General features: G+C 33.6%; 1 protein-coding gene and 1 long non-coding RNA gene across 3 annotated transcripts in view; one reads left to right on the top strand and one right to left on the bottom strand.

Moving 5' to 3' along the window:
• Window positions 1-2267: 2267 nt before the first annotated feature.
• Window positions 2268-27901, bottom strand: part of LOC126880408 (probable ATP-dependent RNA helicase spindle-E) — a 383599-nt gene continuing 357965 nt past the window's right edge. For both annotated transcript variants that reach the window (XM_050644249.1, XM_050644250.1), the window contains exons 19-23: window positions 26669-26942; window positions 20106-20227; window positions 11078-11290; window positions 9722-9873; window positions 2268-2613 (exon numbers count right to left, since the gene is read on the bottom strand). In XM_050644249.1, coding sequence (XP_050500206.1) covers window positions 9729-9873; window positions 11078-11290; window positions 20106-20227; window positions 26669-26942 — 754 coding nt within the window. In that variant the 3' untranslated portion in view covers window positions 2268-2613; window positions 9722-9728. The remainder of the gene's footprint in view (window positions 2614-9721; window positions 9874-11077; window positions 11291-20105; window positions 20228-26668; window positions 26943-27901) is intronic.
• On the top strand, window positions 3363-3794 carry LOC126880423 (uncharacterized). Its single transcript, XR_007696588.1, has 2 exons — window positions 3363-3661; window positions 3725-3794. It is a non-coding gene; the product is annotated as an uncharacterized LOC126880423 (long non-coding RNA).

The raw sequence follows: 27901 nt of genomic DNA, 5'->3' as shown, positions 1-27901 counted from the left end.
ATATTCGAAATCCTGTTAATTTCTCCATCACAAAAATATAAAGGTTTGTAATGTTATACAGGGTATTTACAAAGTTATAACCAATTTTGTATGAAAATCTAACAAGTTCAACTCCCTGTATAAATAAAAATAAGCACAACAGCAATGGTTTATTAATGCCATATTTTTATATTTATTGTCAAAATTTTTAAGAATTATTGATATTGCTAATTTTCTTTATATCAAATACAGGGTGAGTCAAAACACAAGTACATTATTTTCTCAGTAATGTTAAATGGAACACCCTGTATTTTATATCATTATTGAAAAGTAACATTAACGTACTTTAATTTTTATATAACATTCCCTATGCCCAAATTTATTAGTTTTCGAGATATTTTCATTTTTCAGAGCAAATTATTTTAGGTGTTTAAATTTATCTAAATTTTAAGTAAGCCATGACTGAATTGACAATTAAAGATTACCGATTATCAATCCGGTAATCAATGTAACACTGTAGCAAATAAAGAAATAAAAATAATTTATTAGTAATACATTTTACAAACAAAAACACAACCACTACATGCAACATTTTTGAAACAATTAAAAACTATCTTTTTATGTAAATGCAACAAATAAACGAAGAAAATTAGTAATAAATTTTACAAAAAAACACACAAACACAAAATACAATATTTTGTGAAGACAATTAAACACTACTTTTGTATGTAAATGTAACAATGTAACAAATAAAGAACGAAACATAATTTATCAGTAATACATTTTGCAAAAAAACATGTTTGAAAAAATTAGAAGCTACTTTTAATAAAATATTTTTAATATTTAATTACATAAGGTGTTCAAAATTATCTCCTAACACAGTTATGTACGCCTAAAAACGATCATTGAATGAGCTACTTACTCTACGGAGCATTTGTAAATTAACACACCGAAATACACTTTGTATTCTATTTTTCATCTCATCCCTTGTTGTTGGAGGTATTTTATAAACTTCATTATTAACGTAACCCCAAAAAAATCAGTCCAGTTTATTAAATTCTGGTGATTTGGGTGGCCAGGCTACTGGTCCATTGAAAAATGAAAATATCTCGAAAACTAATAAATTTAGACATAGGGAATGTTATCTAAAAAATAAAGTACGGTAATGGTACTTTTCAAAAGTGATATAAAATACAGGGTGTTCCATTTAAAATTACTGAGAAAATAATGTACTTGCGTTTTGACTCGCCCTGTATTTGATATAAAGAAAATTAGTAATATCGACCATTTTTGAAAATTTTGACAATACGTTAAAAATATGGCATTAATAAACCATTGTTGTTTTGCTTATTTTTATTTGTACAGAAAGTTGAACTTGTTACGATTTTCATATAAAATTGGTTATAACTTTGTAAATACCCTGTATAACATAACAAACCTTTATATTTTTGTGATGGAGAAGTTAACAGGATTTCGAATTTAAAATAAAATATAGGGTGTTCCATTTAAAAAAACATAAGTTTGGTCTGCCACTGTGTTATCGAACACCCTGTAACATTCTAACTAATTTTGTAATGTGAAGCTCAAAGGTAGCTAAAATTTTTGTTATTAACTTTTATTGCTATCTATTACTATAGCGGAGCTATTGAGCTTTATCCTACTAATCAATCACCCTGTATAGTGAGAATGAAGGTATTTTATTATACATCCAAGTAATCCCGGACCTAGGGCGCTATAGCTCAGCCACCAGACTTATTACCAGCTCACCATCTTAGTCGCTGTGGTTTAATTTTTTGGACAATATCGGTGTATTGTAGAGTGCTTTTAATTCGATATCGGTTCTGATCCTATACTGTTTTGTGATGTCGTGATGAGGTACGAAAATTGTTGTAAGTATTTTTCGTTCAAAACGTCTGAGCTTTTCTTCGTTTGCTTTGGTCATGGTCCACGTTTCGCATCCATATGTTAGTACAGGTCTGATGATGGATTTATAGATTTTGATCTTTGGTAAGATTTTTTGATTCTAATATTGTATATTGATATTGGTATGACTAAGTAGGTAGAAACATAGAAAAATGTTATTAGGGAAACCGACTACTCATACGGATAAAGGCAAAGATAATGATGATGACTCTTGTATACACAACATATCACATTCGTACATTTTGCAAAGTTCCGACAAAATCCGTTGTTTATTTCCTGTGATGCCCTTGAGAGAAATGGAAAAAGAGGGGGAAGTCTATGTTCAAATATGACTGTTTACGGTCGATTGGATGTATAAACATAGATTATTTCATATTTACTAATCAAATTCAAATATTTATTAATAAGAAGTAACAAAATATATTTGAAGAGTAACTTCAAAGAAACAAAACTTAGACTTAATAACCTAAAAGCAAAACAAGTGTAACTAAAATACAATGGAAATACAAACTTTGTGAACTAAACACTTAAAAACTAATGCTTATCACAACTGAAAATATATCAAAATAAGTAACACATTCATCAGATTAAATTTCTGGATATAATTCGTTAGTATCTTCAGATTCATCTTCTTTATGTTAAACATTGTAAAATCTATAATGTAATTCTACAATATCCAGAAAATATCCAACAGCAACAGCAAAAATCATCCTAAAATAAGAAGAAATTTAAATACTACTATAGAAGAAATTTAAATATACTACACTCGGGTGCAAAAAAATCGATCCACTGAAAATTTGGTCATATTTGATGTCTCGAATTTCCTAAACCCGTTGTCCGATTTAAGTGATTTTTTTACCATGTTATAGCCTTATTCATTAACAATATCGCTGTAATAATATTGTTGTTAGACAGATAAACTTTCATTGTATACTGGGTGTACGAACCAAACTGTGTTTTTTCTTAAAGTTCGCACCACCCTGTGCACTATTCTAGCATTTATAAAATACTGAAATTAAAACCCAACTATAGCCTCAGGTTTCCTCAACATTCTGTTTTTAGATTCATTCGCTTATGTTGGATAATAAAAAAGTTAGGTACTTTAACAACTGACCATGTTCGTCATCAGTAAAGGGTGTTTCTAAATAAGTGCGACCAACTTTAAGGGGTAATTTTACATTAGAAAATAATGACAGTTTGCTTTATAATCATAAGCAAACGCTTCGTTTCCGAGATACGGGATGTTCAATTTTTAAAAAAATAGTTGAAAGACTGATAAGTTTGTACACACTTGAATGAATAGAGGAAATAAAAAATGTAGTATATCAAAGTGTGTAAATAATTTATTTCTTTAGCTGAGCGCTTTCGACATAAATGTCATCATCGGAGCTAATGCTAAAATAAAAAAAGAGGTCTTGTAAGAAAAAGAAGTACAAAACTCTTTTTTTTTTTACTTACGTCAATTGTTAAAAAAGTACCGCTACAAAATTGAGGTGTTAACATTTGCATCTTGTGAAAATAACTTTTGGTTGGATATCCTCCGTACAACCCCAAACAGCAAAAACAGAAAAACGGCCACATTACACGTTACACAAACACAAAAAAAAAAATTCTTTTTGTGTTTGTGTAACGTGTAATGTGGCCGTTTTTCTGTTTTTGCTGTTTGGGGTTGTACGGAGGATATCCAACCAAAAGTTATTTTCACAAGATGCAAATGTTAACACCTCAATTTTGTAGCGGTACTTTTTTAACAATTGACGTAAGTAAAAAAAAAAAGAGTTTTGTACTTCTTTTTCTTACAAGACCTCTTTTTTTATTTTAGCATTAGCTCCGATGATGACATTTATGTCGAAAGCGCTCAGCTAAAGAAATAAATTATTTACACACTTTGATATACTACATTTTTTATTTCCTCTGTTCAATTTTTGTTTACAAAATGACGATTTATTTATTGCTTTAAAACCAATCAAGATATGCAAATAAAATTTGGTGGGTTTTAAGACGTAGTTATTGCACATTTTTTGACATACAATTAAGAATTTAATATTCACCATTGGCGCGCAAATGGGTATTATGACCGATCATATTACCCGTATGCACACCAATGGTGAATATAAAATTCTTAATTGTATGTCAAAAAATGTGCAATAACTACGTCTTAAAACCCACCAAATTTTATTTGCATATCTCAACTGGTTTTAGAGCAATAAATAAATCGTCATTTTGTAAACAAAAATTGAACATCCCGTATCTCGGAAACGAAGCGTTTGCGGACATATGATTATAAAGCAAACTATCATTATTTTATAATATAAAATTACCCGTTAAAGTTTGTCGCACTTGTTTAGAAACACCCTGTACTGATGACGAACATGGCCAGTTGTTAACGTACCTAACTTTTTTATTATCCAACATAAGCGAATGAATCTAAAAACAGAATGTTGAGAAAACATGAGGCTATAGTTGGGTTTTAATTTCAGTATTTTATAAATGCTAGAATACTGCCGTGCTTAGCTAAAACGCCGTATCTGCAGAGACATCACATTCGAGTAAAATCGATTTTAGTTTAAGAATTCGTATACATTTACACAGGATACGGCATAAGACACATGTGTTTTGGCTTAACTTACGTCATTTTTAGTAAGCAAATAAGATAGATATGCACATTTGGGTTAGAAAGAAGTAAAAATTTCATTTTTTCAGATTTTTGCAGATACAGCGTTTTCGCTAAGCACGGCAGTATACTGCCCTCCTAAGGAAAACCACTGCATCTACAGTATTTATAAAAATGAGTAAATGGACTTCAAAGAATCTGCAACTTTTAAAAGGTGCTAAAATTGTTACAACAATGCGGTTGGAAACGATTTTACCTTATATCAATAAGTCTGTAAATAAACTGTGTTTAATGAAACTGAAAAGCAGCAGTAATTTATCCTAATTTTATGCCTACTATGGCAGATACTGGGAAAAAAATTGTAAGTAATATTAGGAATTGCTAAGTAAAACTACAGCATCTACGGATGTTATGTATATGCGATGTTTTTTCTTAGCATAATGCTACATAAAATATAGTTAAACAACAAAATGAGTTTTTGAATAATTTATTAAATCTACATATTTAATAAAAAAAAAACACATTTATTATACCGATTAAACCCTAACAAACAAAATTTAAAAAAAAAATTAAATATACAAAGAAATTATTTTATTAATTCTTATCTTACTCAAGGTTTTGTCAAAATTGTAATCTATTTGAAGGCATTATGATTTTTAGATTTTTAATAAGGGTTTCTTTTTTATTTTTTGATACTCCACAAGGAGATGTAAATGCCTGAGGACTGGGAAGTTTTTTATTTAAAACTTTATTTTGAAGAAAAGTTATTTCAAACATACTATCGGATTTATTTGTTAACTTGTACTTTTTAGAGAAAATAATCCCCTGTTGGCAACAATTTGTTATTTTCGCCAAGTAAGGACGTTTCTCTATTTTTTTTAATTTTTGTTTGTGACGCGAAATTTTCCCACTTAAAAAAATCTGTATGCTGCATTCTTTTTATTGTAACCTTTTTTAAACTTGCCTTTCCAACAGCTGTCACAAAATCATTAAAATCGTATTTTTTTTCTTTTTTTAAACAGTTCCACCTGATGGTGGAAACTATCGGCGGACATGAAGGTGTGCCCTGGTTCGAAATACTTAATACAAATATCTTGAGCAGCTATAGCGTCAGAATTTACAATATGTATATACAAGGAAATGTAATTGTAGGTGAATTAAATCATTATGTTGTTTTACAAATTCAATGAATATGATTAAAACATCTTAAATTGTTTTAACTTATGTACCTACAAAAAAACTTTTTAAGCAAATTAAAAAAAAAGTATTTAAGCAATTTTTTTTTAATCTAGACTACTTACTCTACTTGATTTTCAATATTAAAAATTTTACGTTGTTTCTTAAGACACAAACTAACACAATCGCACCATACACAAGTTGAAAAGAAAGTAAATACATTGATAAACCGCGCCAATTACGTAGCAAAAACACCGCAATTGGGTATTGCTTAGAATAAACACAGTAACTGCAGGCTCCGACAAGTATATGCAGGTTTTTCCTAAGTAATGTTGTAGTTGCGGGGTTTTTCCTTAGTTCCACGCATGTTTTTGTAGATGCTGGGTTTAGCATTTCTTTCAGAATATATAGTTGGGGTTGTAAATACTGTACTTTTTTTAAATAATCATGTAATATAAACCCTCTAGATCAAATTTTCGCTCCTAACTCAATTTTCATAATTTTTGCATATGCGGTGTTTTTCCTAAGGACGGCAGTATAGTCCACAGGGTGTTGTGAACTTTGAGAAAAAACACAGTTTGGTTCGTACACCCGGTATACAATGACAGTTTATCTGTTTAACAACAATATTTTTACAGCGATATTGTTAATGAATAAGGCTATAACACGGTAAAAAAATCACTTAAATCGGACAACAGGTTTAGGAAATTCGAGACATTAAAAGTGACCAAATTTTCAGTGGATCGATTTTTTTGCACCTGAGTGTACATGAAACAAAAATACAATTAAAACGAGGAAGACGAAAAGTCTCAGATACAAAGTTTACTACAATTAAACAATTAAAATAATTGAAATAAGAATAATAAACAATATTTTAAATCTAAGAATTTTCTTTAAAGAACTTTCTGGCTGCATCCTGAATCTCCGGCTTTTACAATTTATAAGCACGGAGACGACGAAAATAGAAGAAAGCAGAAAGGACACGGTCACGTATCTACTTTCTTTTCGTCTAGGAAAAGAACCGAAAGACAGTTTTAAGTACTCAAAAATCTGAGTAAAGATGAAAAAGGGGAAAGGCAGTTTTTGTTTTAATTTGATTCAGAGTTGCACCACCATCTCCAGATAGCTTCTTCCAGATAGATTTTTGCCTTTCAGGCGTTATCAATGGAGCTATGCAGTCACAACTCTGAATCAAACACTAACACACAGCCTTATTTAAGGGAAAAACGCGTAATCGTATAATCTATTCAATCTTCTTCTACATAGACATTTACATAGTATATATATTTACTATTATATAGACATGTATATAGGTATAGCCTCCATTTACCATAGATGGCAGAACAGATAAATACGTATGTCACGAGTGTTCACAATAAATCCCAGAAGTAGGTTTCTGTAATTCACTTTAACCAGAGAGACGAAAGGGAGCGTAGTGGTCGACGTGATGTGTCCGTCTCCAAAGATATCTGTCTCTGGTCATTTCTTATAACTCATGCATAGGTCTTTTTTATAATATTCCTGTAATTTGATCGATGTCTTGTTGGGGATCTTACTCGTGATCTTCGGCCTTCCAACTTTCCTTGTATAAGAGTTTTTCCATAAGTAAAATTTAATAAAAAATTGTTGGCTTGGTAAAAGGTGTAATAGTTTAAAAAGCCCCTATAGGGCTACAAACATACCAACAAAACGTTTTCGCTCTGTAACAAGAGCATCATCAGTGTTACCTAAAATAAGTATAAACATATTAATTAAAGCAAAATGTTAAGTTAAAATGATGACCAAGGTAAAAGCAAAGTTTGGTTATACTTACAAGAACATGGTGAGTCAACCAAAAAATACAAGGTCAAAGCCTTTCAACAAAAACAGACTATAAGTCTTATAAAATCCAAAGGATGGATAAAATTCCTATGGTTACGGCCCTAGGGTAACATATGACTCCCACACGTGGTAAGTGGGTCAATAGGTAACAATTAGGTCATTATGTTACAAGAGGTGACAGGCAACTACGAAATGAGACTTCAAAAGCGAATCTGTCTGATGTCAGGGCAACAATTGTCAATGGAACTTGAAGTTTTATGAAATGTTGGTTACGCAGCCACTAAATTTAAAGTTGTTTATGGTACAAGCAATGATAACAGCTAACATCAGTGTGTTGGAAATATAAAATACAAGAGTTAGTGAAAATGAATTATCTAAGATGTAAAAAAGGTGGCGAATTTGAAAACCCGCAATCATCAATGAGGTGTACTTGAATTGATGAAGCAAAGATAGGCAAACCAAAATACAGAAAGTATGTTTTGTGGTTTGTATTGGAAATAGATAATTAATTTAATTTGTGTTGGGCCACAAACATTAATTATCTATTTCCAATACAAACCACAAAACATACTTTCTGTATTTTGGTTTGCCTATCTTTGCTTCATCAATTCAAGTACACACCTCATTGATGATTGCGGGTTTTCAAATTCGCCACCTTTTTTACATCTTAGATAATTCATTTTCACTAACTCTTGTATTTTATAATTCCATCACAATGATGTTAGCTGTTATCATTGCTTGTACCATAAACAACTTTAAATTTAGGGGCTACGTAACCAACATTTCATAAAACTTCAAGTTCCATTGACAATTGTTGCCCTGACATCAGACAGATTCGCTTTTGAAGTCTCATTTCTTAGTTGCCTGTCACCTCTTGTAACATAATGACCTAATTGTTACCTATTGACCCACTTACCACGTGTGGGAGTCATATGTTGCCCTATGGCCGTAGCCATAGGAATTTTATGCATCCTTTGGATTTTGCTATGTTGGCATTTATATAAGACTTTTAGTCTGTTTTTGAAAGGCTTTGACCTTTGTATTTTTTGGTTGGCTTACCATGTTCTTGTAAGTATATCCAAACTTTGCTTTTACCTTGGTCATCATTTTAACTTTAACATTTTGCTTTAATTAATATGGTTATACTTATTTTAGGTAACACTGATGATGCTCTTGTTACAGAGCGAAAACGTTTTGTTTGTAGCCCTATAGGGGCTTTTTAAACTATGGACCGTGATAGTCGTGACGTCAAAAAAAGTTTTCCAAACACGTTGTGTCTAGGTACACGCTAAAATGTACGCAAATAAAAAAGTTAAACTTCATCAAGCTAGTGACTATTTAGCGTGGGCAGTGACTGTATATTTTGATACACGCTATTTTGATATGTTTAGTGTTTGTTTGATAGAAAAATATTTGTTATGACGTTTAATTCTACCTAACTTTTTTATTTGCGTACACGTTAGCGTATACCTAGACACAACGTGTTTGGAAAAATTTTGACGTTTTGACATCACACTATCACGGTCCACATATACCTTTTATCAAGCCAAACATTTTTTATTAAAATTTACTTGTAATTAATGCTATACAGCCAGCTACAGGAAATTCTTCCTTGTGGAGTTTTTCCATGTTTTCTGTGTTTCATAACAAGTCCAAAGTATTTTAATTATTGGAGATGGACTTTACTGGAGAGTCGTTGGCTAACTTTTAGCCAATTGAAAACAAATTGAATTATTTGTCCTGCGGTTTAAATAATCCGCATCATTCGTCTTCAACAGAACATTTCAAGGGCGTCTATTTTCGTTCTTTCCGATTGTCTCAGGGTCCAAGATTCACATCCATAGATCAGTATTGGGAATATTAAGTAGTTGATCAACCTCATCTTTAACGCTCTTGAAATTTGACAGTCCTTCCATATTGTGGTCATTTTTGCTGTGACAACTTTTGCTAGATAACATCTACGTTTTATTTCTTCCTGTAGTGACCCTGTGCTTGTGATCAATGATCCCAGATATAAGCATGAGCTCACAATCTCAAACCCGGTAATTGTGGTTAAGTGTGGATGATTGTTATGTAGTCTATCCACTATAATGATCTTTGTCTTTGATTTCTCTTACAAAGGTAAAAACCGAAACTTGATACGAAAAAATAGAAAAAAGCTTAAATTTTATGCCTCGTTATAACTGAAAATACACAAAAAATACTAACATGCTAATCAATACTGCTTAATTGTATATTGGGGATTATATGCTGCCACTCTTTCTTTATGATCTTTGGAAATAAGGTGGAAACGTACATCATGCACAAAAAGTAATTCTACCCGACACAGATAACATTGAATGGGGGCAGCAGGAAGCATCCTAAAAAGTAAAAGTTCATTATTTAAAACATAAAATCTTACAAAATATAATAAACATTTTAACAGTTACATTATAAGGAATAACGTTTATCATAAAGATTTTAAAATTAAAATAAAATAAAAAATGTATTCCATTTTTATTCAGTTGCAATGCGAAGGCAAAACAATCTTATTTTTCACTTAGAACAGGGAGCGCAGTCCAGCACTCTGAATCGACGATTTTCGACTCTTATTGGAGTCATCATCGGAGAGGCGTAGACCTGGTGCTCTCTGCTCGAAGTGACCAAACCATGAAAGTTTATCCCCACATTGCAACTGACGTGTATGGAGTAGGTGACTAGCGTCATCTGGCAATTGAAAGGTGAAGTTTTCAATCAAAAAGATTTTTAAATTGAAAACTTATTGGTCCATTTCCCTGGTTACCCCATTCAGCAGCAGGCCTACACCTCTCCGATGATGACTCCAATAAGAGTCGAAAATCGTCGATTCAGTGTGCTGGACTGCGCTCTCTGTTCTAAGTGAAAAATGGAATTGTTTTGCCTTCGCATTGCAACTGAATAAAAATGGTATACATTTTTATTTTATTTTATATTAGTATTACTCTTATAGAGTAACTAGGTCCATTTTCCGTTGGAATTTTATCAAGCTGCAGACGGGGGTTGTGAATTGCAACTTTTTAGAATTCCCTCCCTTTGTCTTCACTGCAGCATCCATCTGGCTTGCAAATTTTAGAAACCTTGGAGGTGTTACCATGGAAATGAACCAATAAGTTTTCAATTTAAAAATCTTTTAGTAATATTTTTAATATTTTTCAATATTATTAATGTTGCTATTAGGATTGAAAACTTTACCTTACCATTTTAAAATTAGTTACCATTTTTAATGGGAATTCACCGAAATTTGTTATATACCAAGTGCAGGGTAAGTAGAACCGTACTTAAATTTTCATACGATTTGGAGTCGACTCTAAAAATTACACGGTATCGCCGTATTTCACGTCCATTTACTGGGCTACCAGTTCTACCCAACACCTGAACCGTGAAACTGGTCGCCCCATTTTACATCAATAAATAATTAATTTAGATTGTGAACACCTGCCGTTCTTTGCTAACATAGTTAATTATACGCACACAATAACAACAGTTTCATCATTCAAATGCGAATTAAACTTTTATTATACATAAAAATGTATCTTAGTTACTTACTTTCTCGCCATGAGATCTAAATCGTTTAAGTTTTTAGATACTTCGGGATGATATCCTTCTCGATTACATAATTTTACAAAATCTAGTAGTGGCCATATTTGATTTTCATCCATCCCGGATGTTAAAATCGTTGATTCAAAATTATTTTTGTGCCATACATTGGCATACGGCACACTTGATCTTTCAACGGATCTGCGGTCAGCATGCAGTAACCTAAAAGCAATATGTTTCGTTATAAATGGTGGGATGAAAAGTTCGTAGGCTGACCCATAGATGGCACTACTGGTATTAAATCCATATGATTTTTAGTCAGCCCTAACCTTGAAAAGAAGCGTGTATAAATTTGACAGCTGTCGAACTATTAGTTTATGAGATATAGCATTTTGAGTGAAGCAACTTGTGTTAGTAAAAAAAAATGGATAAATAGGAATTTCGGGTCTTAAGGTACTAGTACACTTTACAAGATCAAAAATAATCATTTTTTCAATAATTTTTTTCTCAAAACCTTTATTAAAAAGGAACATAAAGCTTTTTTACATATTAATATCTAATTCTTAGAGAGAACAAAAAAATATACAGAGTGGGCCAAATAAAAGTATCCACCTCGATATTTGGCAGTGTTTTTAAGAAAATGACGAAACAGGTCGATTTTTGATCATAGGGGACACATTTTTGCCCTTCTACATCATCCACCACTAATTTTTAAATAGGGAATAGGGGTCGTTTGCTAGCTCATTTGAAAGGTGATTCAATTCTCTATTCAGTAATATTAACATTGGCATAATTATTTGTACAGGATGTCCAAGAAAAATTATTTTCAATTAAATTAATTGACATAAAAAGAAGAATGTATGTAATTTATTTAACTCAAAATACATTCCACTGCTGACAGAAAACGAAAAACAAAATGTTTATTTGATAAATAAACATTGTTTGTTGCTTAAATTCAATACTCAACCTACCAAGAGGCAGATGGGTGGCAGCTTGAACATTGAAATTAAGCAAACAGCAATGTTTATTTATCAAAAAACATGTTTTTCTATTTTGTGACAGCAGTAGAATGTATTTTGAAATAAATAAATTACATACATTCTTCTTTTTGTGTCAATTAATTTAATTTAAAAAAAATTTTATGGACACCCTTTATAAATAATTATGTTAATGTTTATATTACTGAATAGAGAATTGAATATCCTTTCAAATGAGCTAACACACAACCCCTATTCCCTATTTAAAAATAAGGGGTTGGGGATGTGGAAGGAGGGGGTTGACAAATGACCTCATGGGCACAACTCAATCGTATGAAGGATTTTCAAGATATAGAGGTCCAAACTCGGAAAATTATAAGATTTACGGGGTATTCCAATTCCGTGAGTTACTGGTTATTTGGCAACATGTAAAAGTTTGGATCAAGGAAAAGTACTAGTAGTCTAGGATTTTTTCCTTTCTATCCAATAGCGACCTTTACTTTGACCTTGACCTTCAACGGACGTCATCTTCTAGAATTTCGAGGGTTTTAGGCACTAAATTGATATAAACAGATTACTCATGGGTTTTTGGGATCGCAAAACACGAATATGCCATTAGAATTGCCCTCCGGATGACGTGGTGGCCAGGGCCACTGCAAGGGACGTCATCTTCTAGAGTTTCGATGGTATTCGGCATTTAATTGATGCAAATGAATTACTGGAGGGTTTTTTAAGGTCGCTAAACACGAATATGCCACCAGAACCGACTCCCGAAGCACCTGGTTTCCAAGGTCAATGAAAGGGGCTCCTGGAGTTTCGAGGGTCCTTGGTACTACATTGATGCAAACTGATTAATTATAGGTTTTTGGGGTTGTGAACACGAATACGTGATCACATTGTGCCGTAGGCACAATGTGAATTGATGATTCTGAGAAGTGTTTGAAACTCTTCAATCGCAATAAAACCTAATTTTTGCGTCGTTATATTACAATGGATGAAACATGGCTCCATCATTTCACACCGGAGTCCAATCGACAGTCTGCCGAGTGGACTGCACGTGATTAACCGACTCCAAAGCGTGGAAAGACGCAGCAGTCGGCTGGCAAGGTTATGGTATCAGTATTTTGGGATGCGCATGGTATAATATTCATCGACTATCTTCAAAGAGGAAAAACAATTAACAGTTACTATTACACTGCGTTATTGGAGCGTTTGGAGGACGAAATCACGAAAAAACGGCCACATTTGAAGAAAAATAAAGTGCTATTTCATCAAGACAACGCACAGTGTCACAAATCAATGAAAACGATGGCAAAATAACATGAATTAAGCTTCGAATTGCTTCCGCAGCCACCGTAATGCCACAGCAACTACCGCTTGTTCACTAACCTCAAGAGCTGGAAAGAAATTTAGCACCAATGAAGAGGTAATCGCCGAAACTGAAGCTTATTTTGAGGCTAAACACAGATTGTATTATAAAAATGGTATTGAAAAGTTGTATGACAGCTATAATCGTTTTATCGTCCGCGAAGGTATAGTACCCTCGGAGATCCGTGGAAAAAATTTACACCCAAAATAACAAAATTCAGTTTGACAACACTGTGCGAATGTTGATAGTAACATATCCTTTTTAAGATAAGCACAACTGTAATTTAGTCCAAACAAATTAATATATTTTTTTTGCCAACAAAAATGAGATTTTTCAACCAAATAATGTTTCAAATATGATGTGCAAAATAATTTTTAATTGGGTTCTGTTAATGGGCTTGCTTTTTTTGTCATTAAAGTAAAAAAAAACTAAATTTTACTCATTAAATCAATGTTGTCCGGTTATCGTCTTAATTATTTTAACTGTACTAATATCCGTTGAGTAATTCTGGAATGATTAATAGGTCGTTAAAACATTTCATCTGTAGCGGCTTCTGGAATATCTTAAAAATATCGAATTTCATTGATAAAATGCGCATATTCCACCGATCTTAGCTTCGACAATAACTACATATATTGAATAATAAAATAAAATTTTATCAAAAAAAATCTTTCTATGGTAGCCTACGAACTTTTCAGCCCACCGATTACAACTGTGAGAAAATATCTAAGACATACCTAAATAAATAGGGAAATAATTAGTGATATGGGCGAAGTTAAGAGAACTTTGATGATGTATGTTAAGGACTACTAAAGGAAAGAGTGCAACCAGCACTACAACAGCGGCAGCAGCAGGCAGAATAGGAAGTACAACAACAAGGACTGGGGAAATATGGAGAAGAGAATGAATTAACTAGACCTCCACCGCTAGGGGAGGTTCGAACGGCAATCCAAATACAAAAAAGCCATAAAGCGCCGGGAAAAGACAAAATACCGGCAGAACTGCTCAAACAAGGAGGAAAAAATTTGACAAAACACACGGACTAGCTTATACAAGAAATATGGAGAGAAGAAAAAATTCCCCAACAATGGAAGAAAATTATAATCTGCCCTATTCATAAAAAATGAGACAAACTGTTTCATTCAGAATTACAGAGGTAGCTCTTTAGTGCAGTTACTGAAGGTGGATATGAGTTATTACCTCCGATTTCGTTGAACCTCCATCGATTTGCATGAAAATTGGTGAGTAATTAGAGGATATCTCAAGGAACAAAGGTGACATGGTGCCAACTTGCGCTTTTACCCTGGGGGTGGATGCCACCTCTTTTCAGGGGTGAAAATTATTTTATTAAAAATAACCCCATAATCAATAGAGGGGCAAGTTCTAAGCAAAATTTATTATATAAAGTTATATAAATAAATCAAAACTTTTTGAGTTATTAAAGATCAAAGTTTTTAAGTTTTCGTGAGAAAAATGCATGTTTTTAACCGATTTTTCACAAATAACTCAAAAACTATAAGTTTTTACAAAAAAGTTGTTATTACCAAAACTGAAGCTAATAAAAAATGAAATAAACTCATCACTAGAAAAATCTTTTAATGTTAACTTAAAATGAGTTATAGGTAATTGAATGTATATTTTTTTCGGCGAGTACCCAAATCTAAGTATTCAAGCTTAAATAACGGGAAAATGATGCATTTTATAACATAAACTTATTAAACATTCCAAGTACTTATAAATATCTATCAAACGAGTTGATAGCATTAAAATTTATGCTCCAAAAATTTTTCAAAATCTTTTAAAATTTTGTTTTTTTTTTTTAAATAACTCCGTTAATTTTTATGATATCAGGTTCACCTAAAATCCATTTAAAAGGTAATTCCAAGGGCTATTAAACTACGTTAAATTTAATTATTTAAATCCCTTACTTTTTTAAAAATAAATGATTAAATGGAGGCGGTTACATGGTTCTCGCAGCAAAATTTAAACTTTAAACGTTTCTATCTCGGCTATTGTTTACCCTACAGAAATAGCAAGAACGGTAAAATATTTGATACAGAAAAAACTGAAATTTGGTTATATATAATTTTTTACGTATAGTGAGTATTTTTGGAGTTATTATCAAAAGAATATGAGAATTACGATAATTTCAAAAATTCAGATTTTTTTAAATTACATGTTTTTTTTCAAAAACATCAGTTCTAAACCGGTCATAATTATGGAAACAATTACTTATGCTAATATAAAGAAATTCTTGTAATGATTACTATAAATTTTAATTTTTGTGAAAATGGCATGTTTTATTTTTCACTATTAACTTCTTTTGGAGCTCATTTGATAGGTATTCCGAAGTACTTTGACAAGTGCTTAGAAGGTATTTTTTATAAATTGCATCGTTTTCCCGTTATTTAAGCTTGAATACTTAGATTTGAGTACTCGTCTAAAAAATAATATTCAATTACCCATAACTCACTTTGAATTAACATTTGTTAAGTTCTTTAAGTGAGGAGTATATTCAATTTTTTATTATCTTCAATTTTGGCAATAATAACTGTTTTATAAAAGCTTATAGTTTTTGAGTTATACGTGAAAAACAGCTTTTAAATATGCATTTTTTTATGAAAAAATAAAAGTTTTGTTCTTTAATAACTCAAAAAATATTATATTAATAACTTTATAAAACAAATTTTGCTTAATTTGTCCCTCTATCGACTTATGATATTATTTTTATTAAAATAATTTTCACCCCCGAGAGGGGGTGGCATCCACCCCCAGGCTAAAAGCGCAAATTGGCATCATGTCACCTTTGTTTCTTGTGGTATCCTCTAACTGCTCACCAATTTTCATTAAAATCGATGAAAGTTCAACGAAATCGGAGGTGAAAACCTTCAGTGATTGCACTACTTTACTTTTTTCGGGATACAAAATACTCACAAACATTCTTAATCGAAGACTTCAACCTCTAACTTAAAAAAATATCGGGTACTATCAAATAGGGCTTAAGCACAATAGATCTACCATCGACCAATAGTCTAAGAGCTGGGAGCGGATTTTGTGCGTGATAAGTAATATGGAAAAATTATACGGGATATGTTGAATTAGTTGTGTACATGACTTTCACCAACGGCCGAAAACCAGAGTTGGGGCCGAGGGTAGTTATAAGGGGTCAAAGTCGCGGATTTTATTATTTTTTTTATGACGCTCATGATCGAGATAGTGCACCAAAATTTGGGAATAAGTAGGTCATGACGTACCTAAGTAAAATCTCTAGGGGCTCAACGCTGCGTGGCCGAGAAAGGGGTGGGGGTAGGGGTGAATATAAAAAATATAACGGGTTTTTTGCGACGTTCGTGATTGAGATAGTGCACCAAAATTTGGGTATAAATAGAACATGACATAAATAATTAAAATCCCCAGAACCGGAAACCAGAGTGGGGAAGGAAGGTAGTTATAAGGGGTCAAAATTCCGTCTTTTATTATTTTTTTTTGTGACGCTCATGATCGAGATAGCGCGCCAAAATTTGGGAATAAGTAGGTCATGACGTAACTAAGTAAAACCTCCAGGAGTGGAACGCTGCGTGGTCGACAAAGGGGTGGGGCAGGGGTGAATATAAAAAAATGTAAGGGGTTTTTTGCGACGTTCGTGATTGAGATAGTGCACCAAAATTTGGAAATAAGTAGACCATGACATAACTAAGTAATATCCCCAGAAGCGGAAACCAGAGTGGCGGACGAGGGTAATTATAAGGGGTAAAAGTCGCGGTTTTTATTATTTTTTTTGTGGCACTCATGATGAAAATAGTGCACCAAAATTTGGGAGTAAGTAGGTTATGACGTAACTAAGTAAAATCTTCAATGGCGGAACGTTGCTTGGGGTACAAAGGGGTGGTAGGCAGGGGTAGGTATAAAAATATATGGTTTTTTTGCCGTTTTAGTGCACCAAAATTTGGGAATAAGTATGACATTACTAAGTAAAATCTCCAGGGGCGGAACGCTGCGTGGGGACAAATGTTGTGCCGGGTCACAAAAAAAATAATACACACTGCGACTTTGACCCCTTAAAACTACCCTCATCCCCAACTCTGGTTTCCGGCTCTGGGTATTTTACTTAGCTAAGCCATGGTCTACTTATTCCCAAATTTTGGTGCACCATCTTAATCTAGCACGTCGCAAAAACCCCTTATATTTTTTATATTCACACCTACCCCCCCCTTTATCGGCCACGCAGCGTTCCACCCCTGGAGATTGTACTTAATTACCTCATGACCTACTTATTCCCAAATTTTGGTGCACTATCTCGATCATGAGCGTCACAAAAAAAAATAATATAAACGGCGATTTTGACCCCATATAACTACCCTCATGCCCAACTCTGGTTTCCGGCTCTGAGGATTTTACTTAGCTATGTCATGGTCTACTTATTCCCAAATTTTGGTGCACTCTGTCAATCACGAACGTCGCAAAAAAACCCTTTATATTTTTTGTATTCACCCCTGACCCACCTCTTTGTCGGCCACACAGAGTGCCACCCCTGGAGATTTTACTTAGTTACGTCATGACCTACTTATTCCCAAATTTTGGTGCACTCTCTCGATCATGAGCGTTACAAAAAAAAATAATAAAAACGGCGACTTTGACCCATTATAACTACCCTCATCCCCAACTCTGGTTTCCGGCTCTGGGGATTTTACTTAGTAATGTCATGATCTACTTATTCCCAAATTTTGGTCCAATATCTCAATCACGAACGTCGCAAAAAACCCTTTATATTTTTTATATTCACCCCTACCCCCACCCCTTTGTTGGCCACGCAGCGTTCCGCCCCTAGAGATTTTACTTAGTTACGTCATGACCTACTTATTCCCAAATTTTGGTGCACTATCTCGATCATGAGCGTCATAAAAAAAATAATAAAATCCGCGACTTTGACCCCTTATAACTACCCTCGGCCCCAACTCTGGTTTCCGGCCGTTGGTGAAAGTCATGTACACAACTAATTCAACATATCCCCGCATAGTTTTTCCATATTACTTATCACGCACAAAATCTGCTTCTATCTCTCCGACTACAACTATTTACAGTTAAACAATATTGGCCAAAGCATGGGAATATGACATAGACATTTACACACATAGAACAATATTATCTAATACATTGCAATAATTTGGCATACCATCAAAATTAATAATACTAGTGCAAATGACAATAACAGAAACATGAGCACATGTATGTATGTATTCAAGGACAGATCACTGATGCGTTTACGATAACGCAAGGACTGAAAGAAGGCGACGAATTGGCTCAAACACTTTTTAATCTTGTTCTTGAATATGTCATCAGACAGTTGACGGTGAGCGGAAATATCATACAAACAAATCTACCCAATAATAAGCAGAACACAGAATGCGGCGGAAGAAACCTACGTTTAGTTGAAACAGAGAGCAGAAGTTGTAGGGCTAGCAATAAATACAAATGAAACAAAACTACTCATAAAAAACAAGATCAAATAGACAGGCGCAACAACAACACTTTATAGACGATGTAGAACACATAAATAGATTCACGTTCTTATGAATGGACCTGGTTGCAAATAATGAATAAGAACCAGAAATAAATATAAACCTTATGCTGGCAATTAAAGCCTATTTCGCGATGGGCCACATATTTAAATCGCGAGACGTAGGTACACCAGAAAACAGTAGTCCGGGTCTATAAAACAATAATCAGGCCCATAGTAAGTAATGGGTGTGAAAACAGTCCACCTCGATATTTAGCAGTATTTATTAGATTTTAAGGAAATGACGAAACAGGTCGATTTTTGGTCTAAGGGGAACGAACACATTTCTACGATACATACATTTGTCAACCCCCTCCATTCCAGTTCCCACACCCCTTATTTTTAAATAGGAAATAGAGGTCGTGTTCTAGCTCATTTGAAAGGTTATTCAATTCTCTCTTCAGTAATATTATAAACATGAACATAATTATTTATACAGGGAGTCCAAGAAAAAAATATTTTAATTAAATTAAGTGACACAAAAAGAAGAATGTATGTAATTTATTTAATTCAAAATACAGTCTACTGCTGTCACAAAGCAGAAAAAAATATTTTATGATAAATAAACATTGCTTTTCGCTTAATTTCAATGTTCAAGCTGCCACCCATCTGCCTCTTGGTAGGTTGAATATTGAATTTAAGCGAAAAACAATATTTATTTGTCAAATAAACATTTTTCTGTTTTCTGTCAGTAGTAGAATGTATTTGAGTTAAATAAATTGCATACATTCTTCTTTTTGTGTCAATTAATTTAATTCAAAATAATTTTTCTTGGACACCCTGTATAAATAATTATGTCAATGTTAATATTACTGAATAGAGAATAGAATAACTATATAGTATAACTATATATAATAGTTAATATTACTGAATAGAGAATAAGAGGTGGGGAAAATGGAAGGGTGGGGGTTGACAAATGACAGATGTATGTACCGTAAAAATGTGTCCCCCTTAGATCAAAAATCGACCTGTTTCTTCATTTCCTTAAAATCTAATAAATACTGCCAAATATCGAGGTGAACTGTTTTCTTTGGCCCACTCTGTATAAGCCGAGCAGGGCTAAGCTGGAACTTAAGATTTGTTGGTGCAACCAAAGTAAATGCTTTTTAAAGTGGGTAATTGATAAATGCTTACTCCATAAGACTGTTCTTTAACTCTTTTTGTTTCAGAAGCATGTCTCGCGGGTTAGCGTGTTCAAATGCAACCTCAGCCATTACTTTCAATCCTTGGTTCATTGCGAAGCGTACGCAATTTACCTAAAACAAAAACATACAAATATTAGAAAAAGTACAAATAGATATAAAAATCAAAACTGAATGTTAACATAATAAATAAAATAAAAAAAAAATGAATAACCATTTTCAATTTCGTTCCAAAACGAAAATACAGCCGAACCATATTCTAGTCCAATCAGAGAGTGCAGCAAGCACCTCTACCGGTTTCGAAACTTATTAGTCTCTCATCAGGAGGCACATATGCTGCTCTCCCTGATCCAACCAAAACAAACCCCAGCGTGCAGTCCCGGATTGCAACGAACGAAATGGCATAGATGCCCTAGCGGCAACTGCTACAAGACTAAGTTTTCACTCTAATGGCATATAAAACAACATAATGCTATTCTACACCCCACCAGAATGAAAACAATGGGAACCTTCTCTGGTTACACCTCCGAGGCTTCTACAATATTCAAGCCATACGGATGCTGAGACTAAGGAAGATGAGGGAATTCTACAATTTACAATTCACGTCCCATCTGCTCAGCGCGGTAAAGTTCCAACGGGAATGGTTCCCTTCATACTCCAATCAGAGTAAATGTAAATCAAAAATGAATAACCATTTTCAATTTCGTTGCAAAACGAAAATACAGCCGAACCATATTCTAGTCCAATCAGAGAGTGCAGCAAGCACCTCTACCGGTTTCGAAACTTATTAGTCTCTCATCAGGAGGCACATATGCTGCTCTCCCTGATCCAACCAAAACAAACCCCAGCGTGCAGTCCCGGATTGCAACGAACGAAATGGCATAGATGCCTTAGCGGCAACTGCTACAACAAGACTAAGTTTTCACTCTAATGGCATATAAAACAACATAATGCTGTTCTACACCCCACCAGAATGAAAACAATGGGAACCTTCTCTGGTTACACCTCCGAGGCTTCTACAATATTCAAGCCATACCATTCCCGTTGGAACTTTACCGCGCTGAGCAGATGGGACGTGAATTGTAAATTGTAGAATTCTCTCATCTTCCTTAGTCTCAGCATCCGTATGGCTTGAATATTGTAGAAGCCTCGGAGGTGTAACCAGAGAAGGTTCCCATTGTTTTCATTCTGGTGGGGTGTAGAATAGCATTATGTTGTTTTATATGCCATTAGACTGAAAACTTAGTCTTTTTAAAATAAAAAAAGTTCCATATAAGAACTTAGTTTTTAGATAATTGAAAAAATAATGGTTTTTATAAAGATTAAGAGCCCGTTCACATGACAAGCTCTTAACGCTCGTTTTGATAACGCGCGATTACAACTGCATACATTTTATTTGAGACCCTTCACATGCCATTTTAAGTCATTTAGCCCTGGCGCAAATTGAACCTAAGCGAGACACAACCTGCACCGGCGAAATGCGTGGATAGTTTTGTGAAGCACGCTTAAAAGAGAGATACCGCAAATTGAACTCACCCTACGATCAGTGCATGCACTCGCAGGTCTCACATGGGAATAATAATCATCGGCGTACAGTTTTCGTAGGCCTTGGCACGCGTGACTCACTGTCAGTTGTTTATTTTTACTTGTTTTTGTTTGTGAGATGGGCATATAGAACCAAATTGAATTAGTTCGGGATGATCCCGTGGTATATAAATATAATACCAGCCACGGGGACTATATGAGGACGAAATTGAAAGACGAAGTATAGGAGAACACAGGAAATGAAATGAATACGGATGGTACCTACGGATGGTACGGAAGTACAATAATTTATTGTAATAAATAAAAATATTAGTACAGTCAAAACACCGAGTGAACACTGCTTTATCATTCAATTCTGATAACTTTATTACTTAGACTAAATAAGCAGCGGTACCAAATTAATAATCAAAGTTATGCCTTTACAAGAGCACATTATTAGAAAAATAAGGTCCCTTAAAACGAAATATGATGTCACAAGTAATGATGGCGTAATCCCTTTTCTATAGGTATAAAACTGTTTGTATAATTGCTTAAATCTACAGATTATCATTGAAAAATAATTCATGTTACTTAAAACCGTGAGTGATATCTGTGAAGATCGTATTACCCCCAAATTCAACTTGTGGCCATATTACATTTTTGTTTATGCTTAAAAACAAAATATGTAGATAATGTTATTTTATGACCAATCAGTAGCGGAGGTATTATTAAATAACTGATATTATTTTAAATATATTATGTATGTATAGAAATAAAAACTGAGTGTAAGATATCTTTTTATGCGCCAGCTTATGATCAAATTCGATGTTTTCGAAAGTCATGTCACTACGAGTACTAGGGAGGTGTTACAAGTTACAAGTACGGAAATACCGATTTAAAGTTGCCTACTCAATTTAGCACAGTACCGCTGAGAACCGGTATCAAAAGTAACCGTTACAAGTCCGCAATGATTTTGCTCGTCTCTACTTGCCACAGAGACAACCAACGGTTGGGTTCAATATGCGGTCCACTAGAAAAATAATTGCACGGATCGCCCGTCCCGCCAGGCCTAAAACGCGGGTTGCCATGTGAACGGTCTCAAATAAAATGTATGCAGTTGTAATAATAGCGCGTTAAGCTTTGTTTTATTTTGAGATTATATAAAACATGCACGAGTTGTCATATAAAACGCAGTTGATTTCAAAGATGTATTAACACTCCATCGGACGGGCTAAGCCTATCTATCAGTGCATAAGATTTTGAAAATTGGAAGGAACTTTTTATTATATGGCGTTGGGACATTTATATCCTATATACCAGGGGTGGCCAAACTGCGGCTCGCGAGCCACATGCGGCTCTTTGAAGAATTACTTGTGGCTCTCGATAAATGTACCCGAGATCCTTTTCAATTCTGTGTTATCATTTAAAAAAATTATTAGCGTTCCGTATATGTTTCAGAATGTCTTTTAAATTACTGACAACAAATGAAAGACCAAATGCAACTTTGTAACAAATTCCATTTCCATCCAAACTAAGAGTGATACGACACATCGAAAACTACGCGAAAGAACATTAAAAGTGGCGAGACACAAAAGTTAGTAATCAACTTACTCCAGACCGATTTGTATACATATTTAGTCATTTTACTCGACTTAAAAAAATTTCTTACAATATTAAACTAGAAAATCTTAACGATTACGAGTAAATAAGAAAGCCAGAAGAAATATTAACCGAACTCCAAAATTGATTTCAAGACTTAAAATATTTTAAATCGTCTCTTCATTTTTTTCTGAATTCATTTAAAATAAACATAGTCCATAAGGTGACTTTTTTATTACCAATATATGACCCAAAGAACATTTGGAGAATTAAAATTAATAGAGACGTAAGAAGATCAAGCTCGAAAATAAAACTATAAGTCGACGCCGATTACCGAATTTTGGAAATTTGTACCAAAATCGAAGCTCATACCCTAAATTAAAAAAGGATGATTGGTCGAATTATTTCCATATTAGGAACAACGTACTTGTATGAACCATTTAATTCCATTTTGAAATTCGTGAAATCCTACACAGAAAGAATTACTGAGAAGTGCTACCACAAATTATTCACCAAATTTTAAAGAATTACCAAAACAAGGAAAACAAATGTTGGACAGGGAAAGGAACGAAAACATTACAAAAACGTGCTAAGACAAGGACCAATAGAGAAAAAAATTGAAAAAAGAAACTTGAATTGGTTTGGACATATAACTAGAATGAACGAGAACAGACTAGTAAAGAAGGTGACAGATGCCAAGAGACAGGGGAAAAGAAGAAGGAGCAGACCTAGAAAGGGGTGGATGGAACAAATCCAGGAAATCGGGACCAAGAGACGGCAAATCAGCGCAACAGGTGAAGAACATGGCAGGAGACCGGAAGGCGTGGACAAAATGGGTAAAAGATGGATAGGTGATAAGTGATAGCAAGTCCGACTTTCTTATTGGGCATAATGACAACGAGAAGAAGAATTATGAAAAAATGTAATTAAGTTTTAATATTTCATAATTTTATTTCTGTTTTCAATAATAAATAAGAGTTCTTTTAAAAAACCTTGTACATACCTTCTTTACATACTTTTTGAATACGTTTTTAATTGCGGCTCGTGAAAAATTTTAACTTGTGAAAAGTGGCTCTGACTATCAAGGAGCTTGGCCACCCCTGCTATATACCTTCTTACTATTTAAAATGAAGTTTACAACCTAAATTGTATTAAAAAGGGAATTCAGTGTTTTGCGTTCTAGCGTTACTTGCACTCACAGGCTTAACCCGTTCAAATATGTATTTAATTACGTAGCACCCTCTTTAGTAGATATTGAATTTTCGTACCTTAGAATCTCTACACGAAATGCAAAGGTGCTTGGGAATCCACTTAGTTATAATTTATGTTTTGTTTTTTTTTTTGATAAAATACATACTTAGGTACTTTTTGGGGTATTTGCGAAACACGGTATGAAAACGTGTTAGAATTAGTCGATTTATCCATTTCCGGACTTATTTTGAATGTATCTTTTGATCCCCGAGAAGGGGTGTCTTTCACCTCCCAAGTAAAAGCAACCCGGCGCATAAGTCCAATAATGAAGTAGAGGCTAAGAGGAACCTACATCTAAATTTTCAAGTAAATCCATCGAGAAGAGGAAAATACTACAAAACGGTCATTTGATGGACTAGACACATTATGATCCACCTCCAAACAAACGAGGATACTGTATACATTACAAACAATAGCAAGATACTTCTGCAAGTTTTGCAAATCGTGGCTTTGTATGAAGCACATTACTGCCCACTGTGGTGAATGCGCTGAACGGAATCAACTTTGAATTTCTTCTTCTTCTTCAGAAGCAAATCCACTAATGGATGTTAACGATCGCATTGTCCATTAACTCTCTGGTTCTTTCAATGTGTCTCAGAGATTGTATGTTGTTAATCCTTATCCATTGCCTTATGTTTCGGAGCCAGGACATTTTCTTGCGTCCTATTCCTCTCTTGCCTTCAATTTTACCCTCGATTATAAGTTAAAGGAACTGGTATTTTTCGTATCGCATGATGTCACCCAGATACGCTGTTCCTTTTCTTGATGATTTCGAAAACCACGTTTCGAACTTGGGATCAAATATTTTTTGTGTCGATTTATTTAATAATTTGTCTTTTTAATTTGTTTTTTAGAGCTTTAATATTGATGTAGAACTTCTACGCTGTGAGCCGATCTTGCGCCTCAGAGCGCGATATTAAAATATCGATATCTTGGCCAAAAATAAACCTACGAACATTTTCATAAGCTCAAAATGTTCCTTTTGAGTTTTATCATTAATGTTAATTAAAGTATAAATGTTTATTGCTCAAATTTGCTTAAAGCCCTTATAAATAAATTAATTTACATTTTTTTAAGAAAATTATTACTTCAAACTGGTATTTCGTTGCGCATGATGTGACCTAGATACGCCGTCTTCCTTTTCTTGATGGTTTCGAACTTTGAATTTGGGATCAAATATTTTTTTGTCGATTTATTTAATAATTTGTCTTTTTAATTTATTTTTAGAGCTTTAATATTGATGTAGAACTTCTACGCTGTGAGCCGATCTTGCGCCTCAGAGCGCGATATTAAAATATCGATATCTTGGCCAAAAATAAACCTACGAACATTTTCATAAGCTCAAAATGTTAGTTTTGAGTTTTATCATTAATGTTTATTAAAGTATAAATGTTTATTGCTCAAATTTGCTTAAAATCCTTATAAATAAATTAATTTACATTTTTTTAAAGAAAATTATAACTTCAAACGGGTATAACTTTAATACATATAAAGATAAAATAATTTAACAAACTATATTTGAAAGGTTATTAATTAAGCTTTAGAATGAGACATTGTAAAGCTTATTTTCATGCGTAGAAGTCGAGTTATGTTCGAAAAAGCTTCGATAAATACTTATTTTGCAATTTGCATTATGCACTAATTTTACAATATCTTGAATTCTAATTATTGGATTTAAGTTTAGTAAACGCCATTTTCTTTGTTTTTTATTAAGGAACAAATTTTATTTGAAATTTTTTTATCTCTTTTAGTGCCTTAAAAACAATTTAATTGATTATAATAATTTTTTGTCCAATCGGAAGGAAATCCGTAATCTTGAAATTCATAATCAACGGCCAAAAATCCATAAGAAACCGTTGAATTTGCCCATCAGAATTGGCCAGTTGCGCCCCCAAACCACTTTCAAATTGCCACGCCGCGCATGCGCTCATTACCAACTTTTTTAAGTGAGAATAATTTAGTTAAAAATGTCAACTAAACGGAAACACAAGACTATAGCTTTGAAAGATAAAATGGACATTTTAAAGAAGTTAGATAGTGGAAAAAACACGTGCAAATTGGCAAAAGAATACGGACTTGGACGTATTAGTATATACGACTTTCCGTTATCATTTGATATCAATCTCACCTTATTTCGTTTTATGTAAAACTGTCTATATAAATAAAAATTTAAGCTCTTACTCTGTTTACTTCGTCCTCCGTCAATTCTGTGTCAAGGGTTAAAATAAAATCATGTGATGGATAATATGATTTTAGCGTGATTGGATCATAGCCGAGACCACAGAGAATAGATGCGACTTTTGTGCCATCATCAGTTACTTTGGGGCTCATTTTGGGACAAAACAGAAGTGTCAACAACATAGGTAGTCCTGGTATATTTGGCATTAGAGTAGTCTGTCGCAATTTCAAATGATCACTGTTAGCCGATTGCGATACGTAAGCCGCGACCAGTAACCTGAAAAATTCAAAAATATTTTATTAAAATATAACAATATACTATTTTTATAAAATATTATAACTAAAATAAATTTATTCGATAAGGAAAGACAGCTTTAGATTAAATTCGGGGCTACGGGCCACCACCATCGGCTGACCAAGATTTCTGCTTTTCAGCGTCTTCAGAGTCGCCTGTGGTGTATCCCGAAGCGAACTGAATCCAGCAGTCGAACTATGAATATTAATAAAATATTAAATGCGTACGGACGCGTTCTAGAGACAGAGAAAATTCTCTATAGGTCGAAGTGCAGAATCCTTGGTAACTATCTGTTGCCTGAGCTTTTTACAAATTTATAAAATTACAGGCTGATAAATAGCGGACATGGGAGAATCTATGGATGTAATGGATGTATATCGTAGATTCTCCCATGTCCGCTATCAGCCTGAGTATTTATAAAATCGTAAAAAGCTCAGGAAACAGATAGTTACCAAGGATTCAGCACTACGACCTGTAGAGAAATTTATTCAATTATTTAACAATAAAACAGTGAAAACGCTTGTTTTCTATACTTCCACAAAATTTATTATAACTATGTGACATTAGTACAGATGTTTCGGCAGAGTGCCTTTCTCAAGTGATTTAGTTTATTATGTGTTTGCATTTGAAAATATGTAACTGAAGAGGTTGAGGAGTGGGGAGCTGTTTGTCTCGAGTTGGTCATTCAGTATTATATCTGTATTTTTTAATTTATTAATTTCCATATATTCTAATAAAGATAGCTTAAGGCATTTATTTTTAATATGAAGAATTTGAAACTTTTCATTAAAAAAATGATTATCGTCTAGAAGGTGAAGTGCGTATGTGGAATCTGGTGTTCTGTTGTTGAAAGCCCTTTTGTGTTCTGCTATCCGTTTGTCAAAGGTTCTGCCAGTTTGAGCGATGTAAGTTTTCGGACAGTCACCACAAGTTCGTTTGTA

This window comes from Diabrotica virgifera, chromosome 2 (genome assembly GCF_917563875.1).
Source record: "Diabrotica virgifera virgifera chromosome 2, PGI_DIABVI_V3a".
NCBI lineage: Eukaryota > Metazoa > Arthropoda > Insecta > Coleoptera > Chrysomelidae > Diabrotica > Diabrotica virgifera.
The sequence above is the reverse complement of the archived record's forward strand: the minus strand, read 5'-3'. Positions and strand labels throughout refer to the sequence as shown.